Source organism: Ochotona curzoniae, unplaced genomic scaffold (genome assembly GCF_017591425.1).
Source record: "Ochotona curzoniae isolate NIBS_2020 unplaced genomic scaffold, NIBS_Ocur_1.0 contig_883, whole genome shotgun sequence".
Classification (NCBI taxonomy): Eukaryota; Metazoa; Chordata; class Mammalia; order Lagomorpha; family Ochotonidae; genus Ochotona; species Ochotona curzoniae.
Genome location: NW_024466599.1, coordinates 64568385 through 64584261, shown reverse-complemented (window position 1 = coordinate 64584261; position 15877 = coordinate 64568385). Strand labels below are relative to the sequence as shown.

At 39.1% G+C, this 15877-nt stretch overlaps 1 protein-coding gene across 2 annotated transcripts in view; it reads right to left on the bottom strand.

Annotated features, from left to right (window-relative positions):
• Window positions 1–13780: 13780 nt before the first annotated feature.
• GTF2A1L (general transcription factor IIA subunit 1 like) overlaps window positions 13781–15877 on the bottom strand; it is a 58609-nt gene continuing 56512 nt past the window's right edge. Inside the window, exon 9 of one of the 2 annotated variants that reach the window (XM_040993705.1) lies at window positions 13781–14049. In XM_040993705.1, the coding sequence (XP_040849639.1) occupies window positions 13942–14049 (108 nt within the window). In that variant the 3' untranslated portion in view covers window positions 13781–13941. The remainder of the gene's footprint in view (window positions 14050–15877) is intronic. The other variant, XM_040993708.1, reaches the window with a different exon arrangement.

The following is a 15877-nucleotide window of genomic DNA, read 5'->3' as shown; positions in this document are numbered from 1 at the left end:
ATATTTACATGAAAGTAAGCATAACGTTAACCTATTAGCATGAGTCTCCCAGTAAATACCCTGCCTTACCTGCCTCAGTTCACTGTAGCTATTGAAGTTAATGGCTTTCCAACACTTATGACATGATTGAAACCAAGGAAGTACATCAGTTACTGCCCTGTACAGATAGCTGACTACACATACTGTGGCACTATCCCAGGTGATCCGCACTGAAGAAATAAAGTATACCAGGAAAGGTCAGTTGGTCAGCTCTTAAGAAACTAAGCCTGTGCAAATTCAAAAATATATTTTTAGCTTGCAGGTAGGAGCAGGAGGTATAGGGTACAAATACTGAGAAAAAGTTCAAAGTTCTCAAAATGCCCTACACAGGAATTAGAATAAATGCTACTTTCTAAAATATCCTATAAGACTCTAAGACACCAAGCCCCAACATGTGGAAGAGATGATTTCTGCATCTGCAAAAAAAGTATATGGTACACTTACCAAGGTACTATCTCTATAAGAATGTAGAAAATTATTTAATGAAATTTTAGTATAAAATGACACAGAATACATTTACTTTGGAAATGAAGAAGTTTCTGAAAATAAAAGCAATATGATAACAAGCTCAAGTCTCAGGTGAACTGCCCCCAACTTACAGAGCTTAAAAAATCATTGTCTCTTTTAGAAAGGCTAAGATTTCTATCTTTACCACACATGTTAAAAACATTTTCTAACAGCAACCAGTGAAATAACTCCAGTGGGTAAAGATCATTCACTTCAGTGAAACACAATTGAGAAGACAATATACTCATGGAAGGCCATTATTCTAAAGGCAAATATAATGTGAAACTTTGGGTTCATGTTTTGAGTGTCAGTGAGCATTCATACATAACAGGTTGCTCAAATGTCTATCTTAAAATGGATCCTGGCCAATAAATGTTTAAAATCACTGGTATACAACAAAAGATCAGTGGAAACTATATGATGAATTCTGATTTTTTATTTTTTCGCTTTTAGTTTCATCTCTTCAAAACACTCATTAAATTCTTCACTGACTCATAGGTCATACAGTAGCATCATTTTCTTCAAGAAGTTTCTTGATTTTCATTACTTCAGCAACACATTAGTCACTCAGTAGCATGCTATTTAACTTCATGACCTTTTAAATTTTTTTTTCCTGTTGTTGATTATGTATTGTGGCTTTTCATTTGAGGGGACATACAGTAACTGTGTAATAGAGACTATCATATCCAGTAGCATATTATTTAACTTCATGGCATTTAAAATTTCTATTTTTCCTCCTGTTGTTGATTTTGTATTGTGGCTTTTCATGTATCGTAACTGTATAAATGGAGACTATCATATCCAGGTGTGAGAATACAATGCAGTATGCATCTCTTCTTCCAGATCAAAGATGGACTCCCAATGAAACTGGTAACTATATTTTGACAATAGGATGCTGGATTCTGCCATTGTCCATGCCCACGATGAACATATGACTTTTTTTATGAAGAACATACTGGGTCCTGTGTGATGGCCTAGTGGCTAAAGACCTCACCTTGAACGTACCAAGATCCCATATGGGTGCCGGTTCTAATCCTGGCAGCCCCACTTCCCATCCAGCTCCATGCTTGTGACTTGAGAAAGCAGACGAGGATGGCTCAAAGCGTTGGGATCGTGCACACATGTGGGAGACCTGGAAGAGCTCCTGGCTCTTGGCTTCGGATTGGCTCAGTTCCAGCCGTTTCGGCTGGTTGGGGAGTGAATCATCGGACAAAAGATCTTCCTTTCTGTATGTCTGACTTTGCAATAAAAATAAATAAATCTTTAAAAACAAAAAAAAAAAGAACTATACTATAGTAATAATATAGAGAATTCAGTGGGATGGGGAGGGGTTTGGAAAAGGAGTTAGGGAAATCCCAGGGCCTATGGAACTATATCATAAAATTAGAATAATAATAAAAAAAGAAATAAAAAACAAAATCACTGATATAGCCAACTTGTAAGATTTTTTATTATCTGAAACTAACAAATATATTTTTTATCGGAAAGGCAGATATACAGAGAGGAGGACAGACACAGATCTTCCATCCATTGGTTCACTCACCAAGTGGCTACAATGGCCGGAGCTGAACCTATCTGAAGTCAGGAGCCAGGGGCCAGGAGCTTCCTCCGGGTCTCCAACATGGGTACAGGGTCCCAAGGCTTTGAGTCATTCTCTATTTTCCTAGGCCACAGACAGCTGGATGGGAAGTAGTACACCTGGGACATGGACCAGTGCCCACATGGGAACCCAGCATGTGCAAGGCAAGGATTTAGCCACTAGGCTATCACATCAGGCCCATTTGAAACTAATAAAAGGGGACCAGATCCAAAATAATTTGGTGACCACTCAGTATTCTCTGTAGTTACCACAGGAACTATCCGCAGGCATGTTAGCATGTAGGGATAATTACTGTCCTCTATTTTGTTCTAAGCCTATTTTAAAATTTATTTATTGCATTTTTATTTCTATATTATTTGAGACACAGAAAGAAAAAGAGCTCTTATATGTTAAATCATTTTCCAACTGTGCTCAACAACCAGGGATGGGCTGAGGCCAGTGCAGGATCAGGGAACACAATCTAGGTCTCCCTATATGTAGCAGGGACCTAATCCTTGAACTATTGCCTCTGCCTCACAGGGTCTGCATTGATGGGAATCTGGAGTCAGAAGGCAGAGCTGAGAATTTCACCCAGGCACTCTGATGTGACCTATGGACATCTTAAGCACTAGGCAAAGTGTACAATCCAAGCATTTGACATTTTAAAATATAAGGCAAATGAGGATAAATTAAGCAATCATGAGATTTTTTTCCCAATGATAAAGCACAGAACACAAATAAAGTAAATCAATATACTAAGAATATTTGTAATACATCATTTTAAAACACCAAAATTAATGGTAACAAAGAAAGGAATACTAGGAAAAGAAAAAAATAAAAAGAAACTATTAATGCCTCCCACCAGCATTTGAATCAAAAAATTAAACTCTAATTTCAGGGTGAGTACACCTGGTCAAATCAAACCCTAAACTTGCAATAATGTTTGACTTGGGCAGTAATAGCCTGGCTGAGTTGTCCAGGGAGAAACAAAACAGGAAGACTGGGAAGTATACCCCTCAGTGAGAAAACAGTATCTTTTGTTTTCAATGTCTAGAAAATAAACGACCAGGGATAGACAACACCCTTGAAAAGACACCCTGACTCCTCAGAACTCTCAAGAGCCACAGAAGGAATAGGAATATCAGTGGTGATTTGCTGAGCAAGAGGGAGGCTCAGTAGGATGCCCCACCAATGGTCTCAATCACAAAGATATCAATTCCAATGGCCATTCATGCACCAAGTCTCCTGCACAAAGCCAGGAAAACCAGGTGAGAGACTTCACTGTTAGTGTAAGACAAGACACACTGAAAACAGCTGGAGAAAGGGGTTGTCTTTGTCACCTTTCTCCAAGTAGCACAGTATGGAGAGAGATAATCACCTCCCATTCCAGAGAAGCAGAGGAAATTAAGATCAGACCATTAAGATCAGAATTAAAACAGCACAAGGCCTATCACCATAAAGAACAGGGCCAGGCTGCTCTCAGGTTCAGAGTGCAGACTGAGTCAGTGGAGTCTTCTTATTCTTAGCCAACCAGCCATGAGTTTTGCCTGTACCACACAACCCCAACTTCCAGCAAATCAAGTTTAAGCTGCAAGGGCAAAGAGCATGAAAAGGAATGTATGACAACTCTGAAGTGGAGCTCAAAAGCCAATATCCCCATCAGTGCACACAAAGGAAACCTCTAGAACTGTCCCATCATTGAGCAAAGGACTGTCCCCTGGTGAGACAGACTCCTGTGAGCAGGTATCACTGACAGTTTCGCAGGAACCTGGCACGCACGCCAGATACTGTTCAGGGAATGATGACTGTGAGAACTGATGTGGCCCAGCTCGGCAACAGCCTAAGTGACTAAGTGACTGCATTCAGTATCCCTCCCTCAACCTTGGACCCAACAGATACAGAATTATCCATCCTATAGCTGCAGAATACATATATTTCTCAAAAGCACATGGAAAATTTCCCAGAAAAGATCATATCACGCGATTTTAATGTACAAAAAAATTAATAAAACAGAAGCTGACTCTTTGAAATTATAAACAAAATTTATAACTACTTAGCAAGATCAACCAAGAAAAAAATACTCAAATGCAACAGAAGTGAAAAGACAAAACCAGCACATCAAAGGGTTAATGTACATAATATATTAAAAAATTCAACTCAAAAGTACAAAACATAATCCAATTTAAAAATGAGCAGTAGATTGAAACACACATTTTACAAAGGAAGACAAAGGTAATAGGTATATAGAAAAAGTCCAGTATCAGTAAACATCAGGAACACAATAGGGTACCAGAAAACAACAACCTAGGAAAAGCTATCTTTAAATATTTTATATATTTGATTGAGGAGTTCAAAATAGCTGTTTTAAAGAAACCCTATGAGCTTAAAGCAAATATAGAGATATATGCTAACAGAATGATTTGACAAAGAGACAGAAGTACTTTTTAAAGATCAGACAGACAACCTTTTTTCTTTTTAAATATTTATGTCTTTCATTTTAAAGGCAAAGCTAGAGAGATTGGGAGAGACAGACAGAGTGATCTTCCATCCAGTGGTTCACTTCCCATAATTCCACAACAGCCAGGGCTGAGTCAGACTGTAGCCAGGAGCTGAGAGCTTCATCCAGGTCTCACACATGGGTAGAAAGGAAGGATCCAACCACTTGGGTCATCTTCTACTGCTTTCCCAGGGGCATTAGCAAGGAGTGGATTGGAAGTAGTGCCGTCACAAATGGAACCAGAACCCTTGGGGGATACTGGCATTGCAAACCACACTTTACTTTGCCATGCCACAGTATAAGCCCAAGAATCTTTCAATCAAAAAGTACACTAAGAAAATTTTAAGATACAGTACAAACCATCACTATCAGAATAGATCTTATATAACAAACAATCATCAGACTTAAACACTCTTAAGAGGAGGGGAAAAATCAAAAGGAGTGAAGAAAGGGTGTTTTGGGGCTATATGAAAAGAAAATGTCTGAAATACTGAGTTTCAAGAGCAAATGGTACAATATTTGAGAGGTGGGAAAGAAAGAACTATAATAAATCTAGAAAACATGGATCAAAACAACAGTAGTAGACCCTTGCCTCTATAATTAGCTTGAATATAAAAAGATTCAATTCTTCAATTATAAGATACAGATTTAGCAAATGGATTTAAAAAAAGACACAATACCTACAAAAACTCACATGATCTCTAAGAAAATATATAGACTGAGAGTTTACTCTCAGAACAAGAAAATCCAAAACAGAACAGAAATCAGGAGTAGCTATACTTAAAAAAAGTTTTAGAAAGTGTCAAGGAGCATCATTATATAAAGGGTTCAGTCCAGGAAAAGAAAAATAATAATTATAAATACATAGTTACAGAGCACTGAAATACACACACAATCTTTAGTAGACCTAAATGGAGAGACAGATTCCAATACAGAAATGAACAGAACATCCTCATAGAAAGCCAATAATATCATAGCAGAGTTAGATCAATCAGATGTAACATCTGCAGTGTATTTCATGCAAAAGCTACACAATGTACATTTTTCAGCATAGGGAATATTCTTCAGGACAGATCACAGCTAGGTCATGAAACAAGTGTCAACAAATTTTAAAAGTAGAAACTTAGTATCACTTCTGATATTAATGTAGTAAATTTAGAAATAATCTCGAAAACTCTGTAAACAATATAAAAACATAAAAACTCAGCAATTTAACTTTGACCAAGGACGTTGATCAACCAGTGGATCAAGAGTGAAATTAAGAAGGAGACTGGGGCCAGCATCATAGCCAAACAGGATTAGCTGCTGCCTGCCACATAGCAACCCATATGAATACTGATTCAAGTCCCAGCTGCGTCGCTTTTCTTTTTTTTTTTTAAGATTTTTTTTTTTTAATTGCAAAGGCAGATATACAAAAAAGAGCACAGAGGAAGATCTTCTGTCTGATGATCCACTCCCTGAGTGACTGTCAGGAGCCGTGTGCTATAGCCACACTGAAGCCATTTTGAATATAGAACTATGGGCCAGTGGAAAACCCCTGGCTGGCTAGATGCTTGGGAAAGAAGTTATGAAACTAATCACACGCTTAGCTTCAATTGTTTCTAGCAACTGTTTTAGAATGTGATTTATGCTGTACCTGCCGACATCTTGTTACTGATTACCTATGCTATTGTTGATATGCTGGTTACTATTGTGGATATGGTGGCTGCTCAAGAACAATTGGTCTGGAGACCATGGCTTGCGTCCTAGTTTCTCCTTTCCTCCCTGAGCCTTAGTTACTGAAGAGTATAAATTTAACCCTCAATTAAAATCAATAAATAGACAGCTTGATCAGACATCCTGTCTTGCTGTCCATTCTTCGTGTCTCTTGTCCCCCAATCTCTCCTAGGTGGTTGCAACCCCCGTTGACTGTCCTGCTGGACGGACAAGTGACCACAATGGCCAGAGCTGAGCTGACCCAAAGCCAGGAGCCAGAAACTTCTTCCAGGTCTCCCACTCTGGTGCAGGGTCCCAAGGCTTTGGGCCATCCTTGACTGCTTTCCCAGGTCACAAGCAGGGAACTAGATGGGAAGCGGGGCTGCCAGGATTAGAACCAGCACCCATATAGAATCCCAGTGCATTCAAGGCAAGGACTTTAGTCACTATGCCACCATGCTGGGCCCACTGCATCACTTTTGATCCAGCTCCCTATTAATGTGCCGAGGAAAGTATCAGAAGATAACTCAACTTTGGTCACCAACACTCATGTAGTAGACCCAGACAACCCACCCAGTCCAGCCCCACCCATTGCAGCTGTTTGGAAAATGAACATGCTAGAGCTCTCTCTTTCTCTCTCTCTATTGCAAACAGATAAAATAACACTTAAAAATAGAAAATTATACTCTTCTTAAAGTGATTAGAAAAGAAAACATTACCTACCAAAACCTATGAGATCATCAGAAATGCTTCTGATCAACAATGAGAAGCATATGTAAGAATTCAAAGAATTTAAGCAAGCAATAAAACAAATCAAGGCTGATATATCAGAAATTAAGAACACAGTAGAGCAAATTAAAAGTACAATGGAGAGTCTCCAAAGTAGAATGAAGCAGGCAGAAGAAAGAATCTCAGAATTGGCAGATATTTCCTGTCATCAGCGAGAAGCAAACAAAAAGCTGGAAGCAGAGCTGGATCTGGCCAAAAAAAGTATTCAAGAATTGAAAGACACTATTAAGAGGCCAAATTTAAGAGTTATGGGAGTCCCGGAAGGTGCAGAAAGAGAAACTGAGTTTACAAATATATTTAATGAAATAATCAAGGAAAATTTCCCTAATCTAGAGAAAGAATTGGGAAACAATATCTAGGAGGGGCACAGAACTCCCAACAGGCTTGACCAAAAGAGAACTTCACCATGACACATGATCATCAAGCTCTCATCAATCGAACATAAGGAAAAGATCCTTAAATGTGCATGTAAAAAAAATCAGTTGACATAGGGCCCAGCGCGGTGGCGCAAGTGGTTAAGGTCCTCGCCTTGCACGCCCGGGATCCCATATGGGCACCGGTTCTAATCCCAGCAGCCCTGCTTCCCATCCAGCTCCCTTCCTGTGGCCCGGGAAAGCAGTCGAGGATGGCCCAAAGCTTTGGGACCCTGTACCCGTGTGGGAGACCCAGAAGAGGCTCCTGGCTTCAGATCGGCATAGCATCGGCCGTTGCGCTCACTTGGGGAGTGAATCATTGGACGGAAGATCTTCCTCTCTGTCTCTCCTCTCTGTATATCCGCCTTTCCAAAAAAAAATAATAAAAATAAATCTTAAAAAAAATCAGTTGACATATAAAGAAATGCCAATTAAACTCACAGGAGACCTCTCACAGGAAACTCTACAGGCAAGAAGAGAATGAGGTGACATATTCCAGATTCTAAAAGGAAAAAATTGTGGGCCTAGGATAACATATCCAGCAAAGCTTTCGTTTGTCTTCAAAAATGAAATTAAATTCTTCCACAGTAAAGAAAAGTTAAAAGAATTTGCCTCTTTCAAACCTGCCCTACAAATGATACTTCAAGATGTTCTCTTGACAGAGAAGAGGAATAGCACCCACCAAAACCAAAGGCAAATGGGAAGAACATCCCAGTAAAATGACAACAGAAGACTAAACCAATGAACAAGTCATTCCTAAAATGACAGGACCAAATTACCACCCATACATATTAAACTCTGAATGTAAATGGCTTAAGCTCAATCAATCGGCGCAGATTAGTAGACTGGATTAAAAAAAACAAAACCCATCTTTTTACTGTCTAGAAGAGACACACTTCACCAACAAAAATCAGCAGAAACTATATCACATGGGATTTGATGTTTTTGGTTAGTTTCATCACTTCAAAATACTTCTCTTTTAATCATTCAATGACTCATAGATCATAGAGTGATCTGAATGACTCAGATCATAGAGTAGCATCATTTTCTTCAAGAAGGTTCTTGATTTTCATTTCTTCAGCTACATGTTAGTCACTTAGTAGTATGTTATTTAACTTCTTGGTGTTGCTAATTTCTTTTTTCTTCTTGATGTTGATTTTGTTTGTGGCTCTTCATTTAAGGGGAAGTATAGTAGCTGTATAGTCGAGACCGTCAAATCTAGTAACATGTTATTTAACTTCATGCATTGTAAATTTCTATTTTTCTTTCTGTTGTTGATTTTGTATTATGACTTTTCATTTGAGGGGATGTACAGTAGCTGTGAAACGGAGACTAATACCCAGATATGAGGAAACAATGTAATATGCATTTCTACTTCCAGACAAAGATGGACTTATAACGAAACTGTTTACTATATCTTGACAATAGGATTCTGGACTCTCTGCCATTGTCCATGTCCGCAATGATGGACATATGACTGCATATAAAGAACTATACTTCAGTAATGATATAGAGGAACTGGGGGGTGGGTGGGAAATTGGAGCCGGGATAAGGAAAATACCAACAGCTTATGGAAATGTATCATAAAATGATAATAATATTAATAAAATGTAAAAAAAAAACCTATGAGATCAATCAGAAATGGTACTAGATTAATTTATAGTAATGAATATATACATCAGATAAAGCTGAAATAAACATCTTATCACTGTACATCTAGGAATAGAAGAAAAAAATAGACCAAATAGAAGTAGAAGTAAAAACATAGGGTGCAAAAAACAACCACCCATAATGATATCAAGAGCTGCTTCATTGAACAGATAAACAAAACTGACAAATGCTTTTACTAGATGAAGAAAAGACACATCAAGAGCCTCAGTATTGTGGCACAGTGGTTAAACTGCTACCCAGGATACCAGTATCCATATTGGTACCAGTTCAAAGACCCAATTGCGGTACTTCTAACCCAGCTCCCTGCTAATGTACTTGAGAATACAGCAGAAAATGGTTCAAATACTTGAACTTTTGCACCAACAAGGGAGATCCAGATGGAGTTCCTAGCTCCTGCTTTTGGCCTGACCCAATCACAGCAGTCTCTGCCATTTCAGGATTGAACAAATGAAGTGGCGTGCAGACCTCTCTCTCTCTATCCTTTTCTTTTCCTCTTACAAATAAACAGTAAAAAGTGGAGACAATAAAGTGAACAATCATAGGGGAAAAGAGAGATTTTAGAACACCACAGAAATGCAAAGGATTTTTTGTTTAAGATTATTATGAATTATGCAGCAAGAAATTTTGAAGCTACAGGAAAAAATGGACAAATTTATGGACATACATATCTTACCAAGACTGAATCATGAAGAAAGAGAATACCTAAACAGAGTAGTAATCAGTAACAACATCGAAACAGTAATAAAGCCTTCCATCAAAGCAAAGTTCTGGACAAGGTGGCATTACTGCTGACTTCTACCAATTTTTTTTTATCATGATGTTTACATCATCAAAATATCAAGATATGAAGGGTCAAGGATTAGGGGAAAGTGGGTAGAAACCGCTGTTTCAATTTTTCTTTTTCTTCTTCCTGTATCTAGTAGAAGAGGGGAGGCAAGTGGCAAAGCTGCATCCAGCCTCTAGCTTTAGTATGCCAGGGAATGGTGGTCAGCAATGGTCAATGTTAACTAACCCAGCTCAGGTCTCCCACGTGGGCTGGTACATCAGTCTGACCCTTAAAAGGTCCTCCAGTCTCCCCCTCCAAACCACTTGGTCTCAGCCTCCTCGCTTAACTGCAAGTTCAGTGGCCTTGTTAATAAAAGTCCCTCTGTAGTCATTTTTAACCTGCAACATACACCTGCCTCAGCAGTCTTCCCTGCCACACATCATCCCTGGGCAATCTGCTCTCCATCCTCCTCTATGGTATCAGATGTCCTCTGCAGGCCCCAAAGAACTGTCATACCCTCCATGTGCACCTGGGTATGCCATCCACTGCTCCGTCTAAGTCACTGAAGAGGCTCAGATCCAGCCTTGTCCATGAAGTCCCTCAGAGGTCATTGCTCACCTGGACGTGAAGCCCCCTCAGGTGCCCTGCAAGCCCACATCCCTCAGGCCCCCCACTGTCAGCCCAGGGGTTTGTTCAGAACCATTATTGCCCTGAGCCACCTGACGGAGGAGGAGGATGATTCTTCCAGAATCCATTCTATGAAGACAACATCACCTTGATACCAAAACCAGGCATGAACATAACCAAAAAAAAAAGTTGTACACTAACATACTTGTTGAACACAGATGTAAAATTCCTCAGTAAAATACTAGGAAACCAAGTACAACAGCACATTATAAAGAGTATGTATGTACCATGACCAAGTAGAATTCATTCCAGAGATGGTTCAGCATTCAGTAACCATTAAACAGGACAAAGATCATGTAACCAACTCAATGCATGCACAAAAGATATTTGGTAAACGCTAACATCCCTTCATAACACAATCTCTGCAAAAAACAGTTACAGAAGGAACATACCCTAACATAACAAGGGCCATATGTTATGAGCCGGCAGCCAACAACATAGTGAGTGGGGAGAATAAGACAAGGATGCCTATTTGCATCACTTTTATTCAACACAGTGCCAGATATCCTAGCCAGGAAAATTAATCAATAAAAAGAAATAAGGCACATCGACACTGGAAATAAGGAAGCCAGATTTTTACTATTTGCAGATGATATAATCTTATTTATAGAAAGTCCAAAGATGACATTAAAGACTACTAGAATACATCAGTTCAATACAGTCGGAGTATATAATGTCTCAACATTAAAAATGAATAACATTGCTTCACAGCAACAGCAAATTATCTGAAAAGAAAATGAAAATTCTCTTTTTCAATAGACAGGGATATAGACACACACACACATTCTCTCTCTCTCAGCTTAATTTAATCAAAGAAGTGAAGGAACTGACATTTTCATGAAACTAGAAAAACTACTGAAATATCTACAAAAGACTGCAAATAGCCAAAGCAGTTTTGAAGAGAAAGAACAAACTAGGAGGTATTACACCATCTGGCTTTAAAAATATATTATAAAGCTATAATAATTGAAATACCACAGTATTGGCATGAAAAAGACATATGGAGCAGAATTGAAAGCCTATAAGCAAACTCACACATCTTCAGTCAAGTGATCTCTGACAAAGATGCCAGGAATGTGCACTGGAAAAGAGACAATCTTTTCAATACATAGTGCAGAGATAATTGGTATGCAGGCAGAATCATGTACAAAAAATGCACACTATGTACAAAAACAATCATAATGGATTAAACACCTGAAAATACTAGAAGAAAACACAGGGGAAACATTTCAGGGCATGAAATATGCAAACTTTTTTTGTTCACACCCCCAAAAAGAGCCCTACAACATGGGAGTAAACATTAGAAATCCTACATATGAATGGACTAATAGCCAGAACTCAATGCAATACCAAAAATTCAGAAAGTAAACCTAAACAGATATTTCTCAAAGAAAGACATACAAATGGCAAACAGGTAACTGAAAAATGTTCAACATCAGGTATCAGTAAAGTGAAAATCAAAAACACAGTAAGATACTACCCCCTTCTAGATTGGCCACTATCAAAAAGACAAAAATACAACAAGTGCTATCAAGGATATCAGGAAAAGGGAATCCCTGTTCACTGTTAGTGAGAATATAAATTAATGCAGTCACTGTGGGAAAAAAAAACATGAAAATTCCTCAAAAGCTAAAATAGGACTACCACATAATCAGAAAGTCCATTACATGACAAGTTAATGAACTCATTCTGTCATGGAAATATCTTTGCTATTGCAAGAGAAAGTGAAACAACCTAAATGTCCATGAACTGATGAGTGTACACAACAGAATAATTAGCCATAAAATGCTAATAATATTAATAATTATTATCATGTACAACTACAAATACCTATCCATGGAAGCTTTCATAGACAAAACCTGCTGATCCCTTCATTGCTTTTCCTGCAATTTCTGACCTTGAGAACACAACTCAAAATCTCAAAACACGCCCCTAAACCAGAGATCACATGTGCCATAACCATGAAAGAGAAACAAAATGATGCAATTTTCCTTTGAAAGATTTGAATCTACTGGGGAAGAGCATATTATGAAATTGCTTACTGGGGTATTTGTTTTTGTTTTTGTTTTTTTGCTGCAGGGAAAATGAGAGCTATTAATGTTTTATGCCTTATTCTCTCCCCCTGATTTCTACAGTTATCCAGGACTTCTTAACTCACATGAGACTACCTGGTCAAAATACAAAGTTCTGGAAGAGAACATCTTCTTGGCTTTTGTTTTACAAAACTTAAACCCAAAATCCCTAATGGAATTTATCAATTAGGGAAAGACGGCAGAGCAGTCTTACCTTTGAGGGAAGAGTTTTCAAAAGGTTATTTCACCATAAGAACAACAGAAGAAAGGAGGTTGAGAGGGAAAACTCACCAGGATTAGGAAAAAGATGGAGATTTGAAGTTTTGGATGTGAGGGCAGTCTGACTGCGACATCTGTCAAACCACTGGTCACCAGGGTTGATTCGGCTGATCTGGCTGGCTCAGCATGTGTCTCCTTCCTGTGCGTCTCCTTCCACGTGTCATCGCTCCATGTGCGTTCATCCTGAAGCTGCATGTGAACTCAAAGAGGATGACCACTCCCAGTACAGGAGGACCAGTCTTCAGTCAGGAGTATATTAGCGCTCCCCTGCTAGAACCTCCAAACAAGCTCTCAAGAAAGTCTAAGGCTTCAAGAAGAAAAACCTTTAACCCATTCCCTTCACAATTCCCCAAGGTCATGAGAAGAATGAACTTGCAGCATAATAAGCTCAGAGATGCTGAACCTGAGCTCCAGGGATCAAGACCTTAGCAAAGATTGTCACATACAAATAACAGCGTAGATCTCTGCCTCACACTTACCTGCTCAGGATATCATCATTGATTGATGTTAGACTAAAAGCCCAGAGAAGTCTTCTGGAATATTCCACTATGAATACTTCTAAGACATTTTACTACTGTGATTTGATGAGAGGCGAGAGGACTTGAAGCATTAATGTAACAACTGATACTCATTTTATATGAAGGGGAATTGGAATCTGATTTAAACTTTGCTTAAAAATAGGCAAAAGTGACATTTCCTCATTCTAATGTATCCAATGCTTATAAGCTTCTAATGGCACTGATGAGGGTGTTTAAAAACTGAAACAGAAAACAAATATAAACTTAAATATTGGTACCTGCATCTATAATTTTATTAAATTCCATAGAGTGAAATAAAAAAATGTGAGCAGCTCTGTTCTGGACTGTATTTAAAATAGAAATAATTTTCACAGCCTGAAATATAGCCTGGCTGTTGTTTATACAGTTAATGTGCTGTGCTCATAAGGTTTACCACTCTGCATCACCAATGGCTTTTGCAAATACATAGTCTCTCCCTCCAAAACACACAACACCATCTTTCAGACAGAGCTTCCACTTGTTCTTGCTTCGATGAATCTGGAGAGAAAAAAAAAATCCAGATTAATTTTTTTGTGAGTTAAAGGATCGTACACAATTCTTAGATATAACGAATGGAATCATTCTGATCTTAAATAGGGTCACAATAGCTTATTCATTTACTCAACAAATATTTGAATTCTTATATGTCAGATATCATTTCAGGCACTGGAGATGTATTAGTTTAAAATCTATATTAAATGCATTTGTGTTACAGACAGTGAGTCATCTTTCAGTATCAAAGGCAGAACTGGCTCTAGGGCCACCTGCAGATACACAAGTCTGTAAATACTCAAATCCCATATATCCGATGACACGGTGTTCCTGTATAACATAAGCACATTCTCCCATACACTTTAAATTATTTCAGGGATATGCCAAGATGGTGGATAAGTATGTTAATCCAGAGAACACTTACCCACACAGACACCAATTTGAACAGGTCCTCTTATACCCAGTTACCTTCACAAGAGCTACAGAAGCCAAACGAAAGTGCCTTGTTTTAGCACAGTAAGCTCTTTTCTTTTTAAAGTCACACTGAAGAAGAAAAGAAGAACTCTGTGCATATTACCGCTCCCTAGCTCCAACGTGTGGAGCAAGGAGAAAGAAGCTCCACCCCACCCCCCCATCTGAGAGGAGGGAGAGGGATCTGAAACTCAGTGCCCGAAAAGAATCCAATAGACCCTTGCTCCCCGCCCTACTCCTGTAGAAAGTATATGGCACCTGCACAAGCAGGCAACCTTCACCACCCCTCTCCTAATCATCAGCAAGACTACAACTGCAGTGGCAAGGGCAGGAGAAGCAAGCAGCTTAGGAGCATGCCTTCAATCTCACAGCCAGACCCATCACTTTGAGAGCCAGCACATGACAAGGGCCTAGAGGCCTCTATCACCCACCTCCCCTGAAGTTTGCTGACACTGGGTGAAGGTCAGCACTCCAGTGGGATGGACCTTGTCCTAGTACATGAATTCCAAACTCAGGAGGACCTGGTGTGCACCCCCAGGATTTCATGAGCCTGCTGACTGTGACACCCAAGTGTAACCCAGCCTGGTAAAGCCCAACACTGGCTAGAAGCTATAATCGCCCTGCCTGTGCCAACTGCTAACTGAAATTGTCTCTGAAAATTGTCTTGTTCCCATATCAGACATATCCCTGGCAGTGTAATCCTATTTTGTCACATATCATCATTGGCCTTATATAGGCCTAGTATGCACCTTTAGGATTTCCCAGGGCCTAATGACTATGAAACACAAGTGTGACACACCTGGTGTCCAGCTGGAAAGCTGAGGGCCTATCTCTATCATCCCCTTTAAAGATATTTCACAATAATCCCTGTCCCCAAGCCAATGCCTATAGATGGAGTCTCTGGACCTACTTCAGAAGCAAATGGTATTTTGTGGCCCCATTATGTAAGTCTCATACCCTTGCTAGCATCACCAGTGTCTGTGTAGTCTCAGGCAGTAAATCTACTTCAGCAGCAGACACACCATAGCATAGTCAGCATAGGTTCTAGCCCAGGCTGCAATGGTAAAAGTGGACTGTGGGCTCCAGATACAGGACAAGCATTTTGAGATCCCAGACCCCAGGAAACATTTTCAGGGACAAACCCACTTTGACATGCTTAGTTCATTCTATATAACACTCCAACTACACATTTGGGACAAATTTGAGCTTAGGGAGTTATGGAGGACTAAACCAGTAATTATATATATACATCTAGAACTGAAATAGTAGAAGGTCCAAGAGGCTCAGAAAAGAGAGATAGAGAATACACAAATTTCTAGAAAGCAACAAACAAAGCTAGATTCCTTTAACAAATCCATCAAGG